The sequence below is a fragment of the Etheostoma cragini genome, chromosome 2, assembly GCF_013103735.1.
Source record: "Etheostoma cragini isolate CJK2018 chromosome 2, CSU_Ecrag_1.0, whole genome shotgun sequence".
Lineage (NCBI taxonomy): Eukaryota > Metazoa > Chordata > Actinopteri > Perciformes > Percidae > Etheostoma > Etheostoma cragini.
Genome location: NC_048408.1, coordinates 21,719,553 through 21,731,788, shown reverse-complemented (window position 1 = coordinate 21,731,788; position 12,236 = coordinate 21,719,553). Strand labels below are relative to the sequence as shown.

The 12,236-nt window shown below is 39.4% G+C and overlaps 1 protein-coding gene across 9 annotated transcripts in view; it reads left to right on the top strand.

Moving 5' to 3' along the window:
• Positions 1-10,893, top strand: part of add3a (adducin 3 (gamma) a) — a 98,667-nt gene extending 87,774 nt beyond the window's left edge. For 5 of the 9 annotated variants that reach the window (XM_034883376.1, XM_034883361.1, XM_034883355.1 and 2 more), the window contains exons 13-16: positions 1,399-1,422; positions 2,036-2,147; positions 5,099-5,191; positions 7,918-8,168. In XM_034883376.1, coding sequence (XP_034739267.1) covers positions 1,399-1,422; positions 2,036-2,147; positions 5,099-5,191; positions 7,918-8,168 — 480 coding nt within the window. Of the gene's footprint in view, positions 1-1,398; positions 1,423-2,035; positions 2,148-5,098; positions 5,192-7,917 lie in introns of all 9 variants that reach the window. The other 4 variants (XM_034883339.1, XM_034883390.1, XM_034883384.1 and 1 more) reach the window with 4 other exon arrangements.
• Positions 10,894-12,236: the final 1,343 nt, after the last annotated feature.

The window sequence follows — 12,236 nt, the reverse complement described above, 5'->3', positions numbered from 1 at the left end:
AATTAGCAAGAGACGTACAGGATATACCTATCCGCCTTTCGTGTTTTCGCTGTCACATGATAAACTCACCGGTGCTGTTAATGTGTAACGTTGCATATCAGCCCCGGCAGGATTGAAGAAGGAGACATGGAGGACCACATAATTCAGAATCCAAATTTCAGGAACAGGAGTCTTCTTCTTTGCCCAAAAAAAGAAAAATGATATTGAAAAGAGCAAAAGACCGTCTTTTTGAAGTGTGAAGGCTACCGTAGCTGTATTATGCACTTTGAACTGTTTGGCGCGAGGGAGTTGATTGCAATAATGGGAGAAATTCCTACACATTGGCCCTTTTAACATAAAAAAATAACCAAACGAAAAATACAAACACTTTTCCGAATTTGAAAAACTAAAAACATGTAGATGACTTTAACCAGTTTTGATGTTACTGCCAACCAGCCTTGTATAAGTATCTTACTAGAAAATCACTTTGGTAGAAGTTAAAGTATCCTCGTAGAAAAAAACTTTAGAATATATAGTAAAAAAACTTTAATTATGATCTTTATGGCCGAAAGTGTGTAACGTTAGCTTCATTGCCACTGTCGTTGGGGTATTTATCGTCTATTACCACGGCAGCAGAGCCTGCAGTAGGAGCCTCCATGACACTGTCAGTTATTATGCTCCCCCCTCTTCTTCTTTAGTTTTTCCCTATGTATTTTGATGCTGCTTGACAACAAACAGGCATCATGTCACCAACTGGAATAGAGCGTAGGCCTACATTATTTTGACAATCTAGGAGCAATGATTTGCCAAACCTGCTTTTTTCCAGTGTAACAAATTTCTTCAGATTTTTGTTTTGTAGTAACATGTAACTAAGATGCTTAGGGAAAATGTAGTGGAGTAAAAGTATACATTTTATTCAGGAAATTTTATTGCAGTAAAAGTAAAAGTTTCCAGAAATATAAATAATGAAAGAAAGTACAGAAATGTGAAATTCTACTTAAGTACAGTAGCAAAGTATTTGTACTTTGTTACATTACAACATTGCTGCGAGAAGAACGAGAAAATTGTTTTGTTAGCTGCTGAGAGAGGCACCTGTTTACTGTGAAGAGAGTTCTCTGAAACCTGGGGAACTTCAGAATATTCTTAATTAATCTTTGTAAATACAAAGTAATGAATTTGAAGAAAACATATTGTCATATGGTTTTGAGCCAGTTTAATGATGCCTATAGACCACTAGGTGGAAGTACGTGAGAACATTTTGCACAGGCAAAAAGGACTTATACCAAGCTGAGAGTTGCACTTAGTTATCAATAATTAAGTAGACTGTGGTAAATAAATATTTAGGAAAGATTACGGTAAAAATATCAAATTTTTAAATTTTTATGCTGATGGTTTTATCACTGGTATCTTGTCTTTAAGGATCTGGTGCAGATAAAAGTTCTGGTAAATATCCACAAGTATATCCCATTGTGTTTTTTCGGTTTTTTTACTTACTTTTTTTTTTTTTTTTGTGAATTAGTTTTACACCTTGTTGCCAGATCAGAACAGAAAACATTGCATGTTTTTTAATGTTGTGTTTTTAGATTTACAACAATGTTAAATGAATTTTCACCAGTTTTATTTCTGCATCTGATAAAGTTGCACTCGTTTTCCCATGTGTGAGTTCTTGAGATGAGAAGTTGTGTTGTAGCATGATGTATTTTTACACAAAAATCTAAGAAGACGTTTTATGAATTGTGTTTTTTGTGTGCATTTGTGTGACTAGTTTTGTGAGTATGATGGTGCCCCCAGTCTAAACTGCATTAGTACACGTCTCTTGCTTTTGGAGTGTTTATTTTCCACAGTCTGTTAAAAAGATGTCGGTTTGCAAACTAATTGGTTGAGCATTTCTCTGTACAGTTTTTGATTACATGGGTTATGTGTGATGTGGTCACTGTGATGTGATGCTATGGGGAGTGTGTAAATGATAGTTTTTTCCTTTCTTGTTTTGTGTGTGTGTGTGTGTGTGTGTGTGTGTGCGCTCCCATGTTCACCCCTCTCCCTGTCTCCTCCCCAGCCATACGTGCCCACAGAGGAGGAGCAGATGGCTCCGCTGCCTCCCAACCCCTTCAGTGAGCTGTCAGAGGAGTACCGCAAGAACGTGGAGAGCAGGCAACTAGGCCTCAATGGTACGACACACATGCAAAAACACACACTTGGACAAACATGCAAACTCATACACACCAGTTAATAAATCCATGAATGTCCCTAGGTGTGTGTGGATTTGATTCTAAAATCTTTTACACTCAAATTGCAAACACCACAAGAGCCAAGTTACACTGAGAGACATATGGCACGCACACACCGCACGCACACACCATACCTTCCAACAATCCCGTTTTTTAGCCCCATCTCCCGGACCCTTTGCTATTCCTCCTGGGACCAATATGTTTGTCTAATGTTAACCAGTTGCCAGATTTTGTATGAAAAACATCCTATTCACACAATCCACACACCATATACAATTGTCAAGTCGTTTGTCACCTTAACCTGGCAACCTATAACCCAGTTTCACAGTTAATCTCTGCGCAAGCTTTGTGGAAGTTCAGACCCAAAAGTGAGCCGATAGAAATGGCAGAGGAAAGCGGTGTTCCCACAAAGAAATTAAAATATAGCTGTAAATTTCAGTGTTGGGCGCAACAATTTACATGAATCTTTCCTAGTCATATTGACAACCTCCACGCTTTCTGTAAGGTTTGTCGCATTGATTTTAGTGTAACGCACGGCGGGAAAAATGACACTACCCAGCACATTAAAACACTGCAGCACCATTGTGCAGAAGAGGCAGATAAAGGCACACTTAACATTGTATTGTAGATTGAGGGTGAAGTCTAAATCTAGCATGTCAATTTATCTAAGCGGTTGCTTCATACTGAAGTGTGCTTTGTGTTTTCTTTGTGTAAAAGATTTTCAACTGTAGAAAAGACAAGACCCTAACAGCCAGATGTGAGCATGTCCTGAAGGCTGTAAAAGTTGTTAACATGCACCATCTGACATTTTCAGATGCTTAGAATCTGCTAAAACAGCAGGCGCAGATTTCAAACTGAGCTCAAACCAAATCTGGATTTAAATCGTCCCCTCCTCCTTTTCGCCCTCTTCTTCAAATCTTGACTTGCAGTTTGATTACTGCACATCTTGATTTTGTTCTGTGCTCTGTCAGCAGTTTGGTTGTTAATAAACATCCATATAATCTTAGGGTCTGTAGCGCTGTCACAATAACAGCAATCGCAGAGGACACTCCTATTTTTGAACACACTGCCTGGGGTTTCACGCACAAACACTCATATACCTTATAACATAAGGGCCTGTCCCCACAGGCGCCACTGCTGAATTCATCTGCCTTAACTTTGTGTGTCCGCACACAGTCACACACAGGATTGTCAATGCTAATCATATTAGCCCTCTGTCCCATGCCATTCAGACAAATCAATAGTAAACAGATAGTGAGGGGGGGTTGTCCACTAGTCCCCCTTCTGCACAGGCTCCTGCTGAGTTGGTCCAGATTAATGTGGATGCCTGTGCGTGTGTGTGCGTGTGTGTGTGTGTGCGTGCATCAGCATGAATATGTGTTCATGCATGTTTATAGGATCATCCAAAGGGATCATGCTTATGTGCAAATGAAACGGGGCACATGTGTTGATGTGCGTGCGTGTGCGTGCACATGTGCTGTATGAGAGTCCGGTGTGACTAAGATGACAGAGCGAACAGACAGCAGGTCTTCACACCCGCAACATGAGCAGAGCCCGTTGCCATGACACTGTTGCCCCCACAGCCCCATAAATCCCCGGTGGCCAATCTGGATGCAAGCTGGAGACCGTCTGTAATGGCCTGATATATGCTACACACACACACACGCACGCACACACGCACGCACACACACACACACACACACACACACACACTCACTTGTAGGTTTACCTTGTGATTAGTGGTATCCAGTCCACTCCGTATATTAATTTTGTAAATTAAAGTGATCATTTTAAAAATGAAATATCAAAACTGATCCAAATAAAGTATGTGTGATGTAGAGTATAACATGTGTATGTTGCAGCTGTCAGTTGAAAACTACCCATTGTAAGTAGTGCGTAACTTTATGCATTTAACATCTGATAGAGAACAAATAAGGGCTTTCACTGCACAGACCAATCTGTCCTACAACCAGGTTCTATATGCTGTTGTGAATGATGTGTGCCTTAGCCAACTCAATGTGTAACCCTGAATGTGCTAATGAATGTGTCAAAGTGATATGGGACTATAATTCATTCACACTAATCAGTGTTTAAGACTAATGAAATTATTAATGCTGAGCTGTACTGTAACATGTACTGTACATACAAAAGTTGTATGAAAAGCAGTTTGATACAAAAAAATTAGTTAAATTAGTTTTCATGCATTAAGAGTCACGAAGGTCCATAAGAGAAGGAAAAGAAACAGATGATAGGAGGGGTATTAACATTTTATTAAATTATGTAATTAAATGAAGGACATTACAAGTCGTTACCGCTTGTTTTCTTTTTTAGCCCACAATTTAGACAACGTAATTTGGTTAACAAAATCCTTATGATACAATTCCACTGAAGGTTTATAGTTTATAGCCCTAGTTTTTAAAATAATTCAACTCCTTCCTTCTTCCTTTAAAGGTGCCAAAAGACTTTTTTGTCTTTCATTATTTCAAAATCTATTAGTAAGAGCTAATAAATAACCTTATTCTGAGGTTTGTGTGGGTATGTTGCACAAGGGGCAAGCTGGCTGCTCAACCCAAGTTAGTGTTGAGGGCAAGAAAATGTTACAGTGCATGCTCATCCTCCAGGGGGAAAAAAATAGATAACAAGTGACGATCAACACGTTTTTTGCTGTGCATGGCCTGATTCTAACGTGTGTTACACTAATCTCTTGAATCACCCGCCCCCCTCCCCTTCCCGCTCCCTCACCCTCCCTCTGACCCTTCATCCCAAATTCCCCTCCACAATTTCTCATCCCACTCACCCCTGCTGTCGTCCCACTACTTCAATCCTCTACACCACCCTGCAATCCTCTCATCCATCCCCCCCCCCCGACCTGCACCCCGCCCTTCCTGCAGATGCAGAGCACGAGCTAACCTCCGACGACAGCTCCACTCTCTCTCAGTCTCTGTCTCTCACCCAGTCCCCGCAAAGCACTCCAGCTAAAGAAGGTATCAATCACTCAGAGAGAGAGAGAGACACACACACTTTGTCAGAATGATCTTCCCTACCTTGCTGTGTGACTTTAAGCTTCAAGGGGAATGTTTGAGTGTATGCAAATTAAAAATGAAATGCTCTGGGAGCTATAACTGATCTGTGCAACAAGTTTCTACTGTAGGCCTACTAATGATTTTTCTTGTAAAAGCTTACCCGTCTAGAATGGAGCAACATTTCTGCTGTTATGAATGCTGATCCTAACCCACCAGGAGTGTTGAAGCAAACCTTTAAAGCACTTACTTACTTATTCTGCAAAAGGCATTTTACAGCATACATTTATATTTTCAACATGGAAGGATACAAAAACAGATTCAGAGGTTCTGTTGTCTGCTCATTTCAGTATGAGAATCAAGAACTGCTTTATTATACTGTAGGTAATCCATCCCAGCAGCAATTGTTTAGCTTGAACCGCTTACCTTGTTGGTGAATTCAGGGACATCTAAGATTTCAGAATAGTTTGACAACTTGGAAAAAACGTTTCTTTTGCAGAGTTAGACAAGAAGATCAATAACACTCACAACGTTTGGAGGTAGAGCCAGGCGTTGGGTTAGCATAGCTTAGCCTAACGACTAAATACAAAACTAGGCCTACCAGCACCTCTAAGACATACTAATTACAAATGTCACATCTGATTGTTTAATCCATTCAAAACAAGTGTAAAATGACAATTTAGGGGTTTTACATAGTTAGATGCTGTAACTATTTAATGATGAACAACCGCTTTTTTTGTGTTTTGTTTTTATGCTAAGCTAAGCTAATGCCCTTCCCAGATGTAGCTCCATACTTAACGCACTGACCTGAGTGGTATCAATCTCCTTATCTAACTCCCAGCATGAAGCCAAAAAGTCAAACTATGCCTTTTTAAAGAACACAGATCACACCGTTGTTTTGCTAACTAGTTGTCAATCTTGAGTGTCGGAGCATCTTTCAAGGCACCACTAACTAGAATTGTCAAAACCAGTTCAAAACAGCACAAGATTTTTTTCCTCTCTCCTGTCTTCGGCGTAATACATCACAGACCCGCTGGGTTGGTAACGTGAGCATGCTATGATGTCACATCACATGATTCTGGGTAATATATTACCGCCATTTGGATCCACAGTCTTGTTGCTATTAACCGAGAAATTCTTGTGCCTGACACTTGAAGCCAGTTGATGTACCTCCAAGAGAGACAAAGATCACAGCGGCCTCCTTACCAGTTGTAAATAATGACGCTATGGGATTGACTTCCTGTCAGCTTCCCTCAAGCACAAACATGCAAACCACACAATGAATAACAATTATCCCACAACGGCACATTGGCTCAAGGGACCCATATTTTCTGACACCACCTCTATCAGGTCAGCCATTAGTTGTGCTGAAACCAGGCCAATTGTTGTGTACACTGCTTTTTATGCTGCCCTGTGTGTTTCATTTGTGCTTAAGCTGAAAATAACACAAGAAGTCATCACTGGTTTCAAGTTTTAGTATAGCAGCATGATGTTGCTGCTGCTCTGCATTCCCCAACTTGCATTTCCAAAACCCCCAAAAAAGAGATGTGACACTGGCAGGCCTGTTACATGAACAGTCATTAAGGAAGTGGGTGTAAGCCACTGTTCAAACCCATTTTTTTAAAGGTTTTAAAGAGGAAAGACTCTGTGGGCTATTAGGTCACTGGAGTTTTACGCAGGGATGTTATGAAATATGTGGAGCATTGGGACACTGTGTCTCTTTGTGTGAAGCGGAAGTTCATCACAGTTCAAATGGTATTAGTGTGTTTGGTAGAGCAGGGACAGCAAAGCCTCACATTAACAACATTCAGGGGGAAGACATATTAATAAATATGTATATGTATATGTATAATATAATATGTATAATAAAACAGTTTTCCTTCTAGTAGTATTTTACAAGCTGTTTATGTCAAAAAACATAGCGTCTATTACATTTTACAACTGTTCATGTTGGAAAGCTCACCCCTTCTATGATGGGCATAAGCCTAATATGTTCCATGGATTAACTATTGTATATATGTGTAAATACTGATGAAAAATAATTATTACAATTTCATAAGATACTTCGGATAAAACTGGTAACAAATGAGCAGAAAGATGATTTATCGGGTAATTACGTTTAGGTCTATGTTTTTACCATATTACACCGACTGGTTCCAGCCAGTTATTAAAACAATGCCTTTACCCACCTTTTTTTAAGTTTAGTGAATGCATCCATCACTAAAAATGTTATCAGTCAAATTTAAATAATATGAAATGGCAATATATGGAGGAAAGTTCAAATTATTCTTTACATGTAGCCCAAAGGATCTTTGTGACTTGACTTCATTTTGCTCAGTTTGTGCTAGTTATTGTTTGACTTACTGTGAACATAAAAGGAGATCAGTGTTTCCAAACATGTTATCTACAACAAATACTTAACTAGAAAATGATTGATTTATTAATTTATCAGTCAGTTTGATTCCAGTGCAAATTGTAGTCTCTCACTATTTCCCACATTGTCTACTCTTCCACATTAGGACTTGGCTTTGCACTAATGTTAGTCATATGAAGCACAGGTGGCATTGTTATTTATTAGTTGTGGGTGTTGTCTGGAAATAGGGTTTCTCTAGCAGAATTGAGTGATGTGACCGCTCTTTGTTTCTCGTTCCTTGTCCTCACCTAACCTGTGTGTCTCACTTCTCCCTCAGACAACCACACGGGCCTGATGAACGGCAAAGATCAGCACGGTGACGCGGACGAGGAGCTGTGCAAGCGCGTCAGCCAGCTGACCACCAGCGTGGAGAGCGTGGAGATCACAGTGCGCGCCGGCGAGAAGATCGAGGAGGCGCTGTCCCCCGAGAGCTCACCCTCCAAGTCGCCCAACACCAAGAAGAAGAAGAAGTTCCGCACCCCATCCTTCCTGAAGAAGAACAAAAAGAAAGAGAAGACAGAGGCCTGAGAGGTGAAGGGAAGGCCGCCTGCGCAGAAGAAGAAAGAGGGGCGACAGCCACCTTTTCTGTTTAATGTCTGTGTTTTTATTTTGACTCCGTTTTAAATGTTCCTTTTATGTTTTTAATTTTGTTCGACATTTTTTAACAAAAGGTATAATGTGCAAAAAGGAAGAAGAATGGATTACATAAAAAAGATTATTGGTTTGCAACAAAAAAGAAAGTTCTCCTTCTGCTAAAAGACAAGAATGCTTGTGAAATTTTGGGATGGGTATGTGGGTCCGCAAATTAATGTTCCACCAGATGTGGGGTGACAAGTGTCTCGGGTGGGTGTTGGGTGTCTACACACCTGATCACATATGCATTACTCTACGGGGCTCCTTGGAAGCCTTAAAGTGTAATTTAAGGCCATTTAGTTCCTGAATAACTGGCTCCTCTTGTGTTGTTTCCCAGGCTGAACATAAAACTTGAAACCAACTTGCATATTTCTTGCTTCAAAATCCAATTTTATGAAATGATTGGGTTGGAACGTGAGTGTTGTAAAACTGCACAAGTTAAAACTCAACCTATTTTTTTTAAGACTCAGAACAGTCTATTTAGGTTATGTTTTTACGTTCTGGTCACCTGACTCTGCATAGGGAACTGAGAGGCCACATGAAATTTAAAGTCACACTGGAAAACATGGTCTCAAAAACAACAAAACAGCCACAGGGTTTGTGTTGATTTATTTACTGTTAGAAAAGGTTGCTCTCTGCTCTCGCCCACTCTTTGGATACAAACCTTCTCTTCACTTGATTGTGGTTGAACTAGAAGATAAGTTCAAGACTGGTTTGGATAACATAGTGAGGATGAAGGCTGGCAGTTTATCACAACTAAGTTGACGTGATCTCAAAGAGCCGCTGACTCACTCCGAATATTTATGTAGCATTTACACATCTTCTCTTAATCGCTATGGTTTCTTTGCCAAACTAAACGGAAGAAAAGAAGAAACAATCTCATTTCAGTAAAGCGTCACTGTTTGTGTCTAGTTTGTCATCTCGTGAAATTTTATCTTTTTTATCGAACACAAAATTGGTATTAGTCAACTCTGATTTGTACTCCATTTGTAAGCTACTACAGAGAATTACAGATGTTACGCATGTTTTCTCTTTTTTGCAAGAACTAAATTTATATGGCTGACTATGTTCTGTAGTGATGCCTGATTGCTCAAATTATATTCTAATCTTCAGAGTACACAAATTTACTATATAATACAGATATATGAAAACTGGATATGTTGGCTATAGATTTTTAACTATATATTTTTTATTTTATTGTGCTGCACTTTTCTTTTGGTATATAACACATTTTAGTTGCAGGTGGTTTCACCAGTTAAGGAGATTGTGAAGTTATTGGTAAAAATTGTGAAAGTAGCAAGCGAGGCATGGTGTTGGAGAAAGGTCAGGACCCAGAAAGTGAGTTGAATGAAGAAAGAAAAAATTTTCTTTTATTGGTGTCACACGTGAGAAATGATCTCTACTGCTCAACTAAAACAAAAAATGAAGTGTAGTGCGGAAATACAACGTCCAACTATCCGCAGTCGCCAGCTGAAATGAGAATCATGGATGGTGGAGTTTGGAGTGGTGACATCTTTTGTTTGGTGTGTTTTGTTTTAAAGCCATATTGTAATTTTTTTTTCTCCGTCGTTTTTAATGATGAGACAAGGGTTGCGTTTCTCGTCTGCCTGCTCGGGCGTCAAGGACCCTAACAAGACCTGTGATAAATCACCCCAGTGACTGCATTGACACCCCTCAGGCTCCCAAAACCTTTTTTTTTTTTTTCCAGTAGCTATATTCACAGCGACTATGCTTCCTTGCTTAATTGGCCATTTTTTTCCTCCTGCAACTGGAACATTTTAAGGAGGTCGTGTGGACATCTTATTTCTATTTGATCGCTCTGCGATTCTGGTCGTCATTTCAGCTTCTCAGGCTTCCGCTAATGTAATTGCTCTAGTAAACACGATTGTGTTGTACTGTAACTGTCAGATGACCCACAGTTGAACTCTGCAAAGCCAAAGTGTGATGGGTTGCCACAAATCCTCCCCCTGCAGTTTAACCAGATGTACCAATATCCCAGCTAGCAATGTGAAGTATTGGATTTGGGGGAGGGAGGTTTTAGAGACACACCTTTAGCTGTGTTAAATGATAGCTTTTGGCTCTGGGCAAAGAGCTGAGGTCCCACAACTAAGAGATGGAGAAGAGAGGTGTGAGTTTGGAAATGGAAGTGCATATGTGTGTAGTAGAGCGGGTCAGAGGGTAAGGACAACCTGACACTAACGCACCATGTTTTTATCACTTCCTTCATACCATCTCTTCTCTCAGAAAGTTTTATCATCCTCCATTTGTATTGCAGTAGGCTTCTTTTTTTTCTATTAGTTTGCAGAGAGCACTAGGCTTTTTAAATTAACCATTTTATGAGCATACATTGCTCCCAGATGAACTGAATGTGCATTGCATCTTTTTTTATTTCCCCCTCTTCTGTTTCCAACTGTTTGCACCTTGTTTTACTTTTGCCTCTCTATCCACCTTTTTCTGTTGAAAAAAATAAATAAAAAAACAGTTGTGCTTTGGCATGCCAGAATGAGCCAAGCTACTTTGTGACCTGTGAAAATCCTATATGAATGCTTATCTAATGGAGTTGCTTTTAGATGTATTGCTAATCAGTGTAAATTCACAAATAAAACTGTATTTTAAGAAACTGAAGCTCATTTTTCATGTTTGTTCATCACAATCCACGTCATTCCTTAAAACAATTTTTAAGTTTAACATAATTCATACACACTCATTTCACTTTACGCCATGATCATGACTTAAGCAGTTGAAGATGAAGTGGACACATTCACAGTATAACGCTGCATTTTTGGTGAGAATTTGACATTGTTGTAGAAAAGCTTCAAAGAAGGAACTATGCTGAAATACAGTACTTTAGTGTCAAATGAGCAGGAAAAAACAGTGACCGGTGCCTTTTGTCATCTTTATTCATGATGTTAAATAAGAATGAGTAAACTGTATATGTGTGTGTGCCTGCCAAATCACTTAAGCAGAAATGGAGCGAGCAGAATATGAGGTCTTTTTCCAAAATGCTGTATATTTATTCAGAAAGTACACATTACCATAGATTTGCTTCACCATCAATATGAGACATATTTTGTTATTGATCTACTTTGAATACTGTATGCCATTTTATTAACCTGTAAATACATGTGTCCTTTAGTATTCTTTAAAGCAGTGGTTTTCAACCTGGGAGCCAGGACAATAATAACCCAAATTCTGCGACACCAAATAGGTTTTAATTTTTCCAACTTTTCTGTCGTTGTTGGATGTTTCTTGTGAAATTGTTTTTAACTCTATAGAAAATATTTAAATTAACTAAATCCGCGCTTACGTTATGATGTGCTAGCAGAACGCTAATGTAAGCTCCAGCAGAGATGGGGAGCGGGCAACAGATGTCTAGTAAGCTTACTTCTTTTTAACTCCACACCCACAGATTCTTCTCATTTTCAAATTTGTAGCCTCAACAAGTCCAAACCTTACAAACATATAGGTTGTTTATTCCTAAATACCCGCTGATACAACCCATAGCAGCATTTCTTCAATTAGCACCCTCTAGCGGTGGCAGGAAATACAACCTGCAGGAGCTTGTGACGTCCATAAACATAACGATCACAGTTTTAAACACGTCAACATTTGTTGAGATTAACAGTTGCAGTTGATTTAGGTTTAGAACTACTTATTTAGAAAAAAAAAATCATGGTTTGGGTTAAGATCAATACATTTGTTACGTTGCTACACTTCCTGCTTAAAAAAACCTTTTCAAATGGCACACAAACTCCGGTCTCCTGGGGAATAGTCCTGTGTTTGTTTGAGGCTTTCATACTTCGTCACCTTACTTCCTGCTTTGCTTTGCTCCTGTCATAATTACCATGGCCAGTAGAGGATGCAGTCTAACTTATGACATATGGGGACATTTTTCACGGCAGTGTCTTCAGACCCAACCAATTTTTCAAATTTGACGCAGCTCCCTTTTGAGCCACAAAAAAC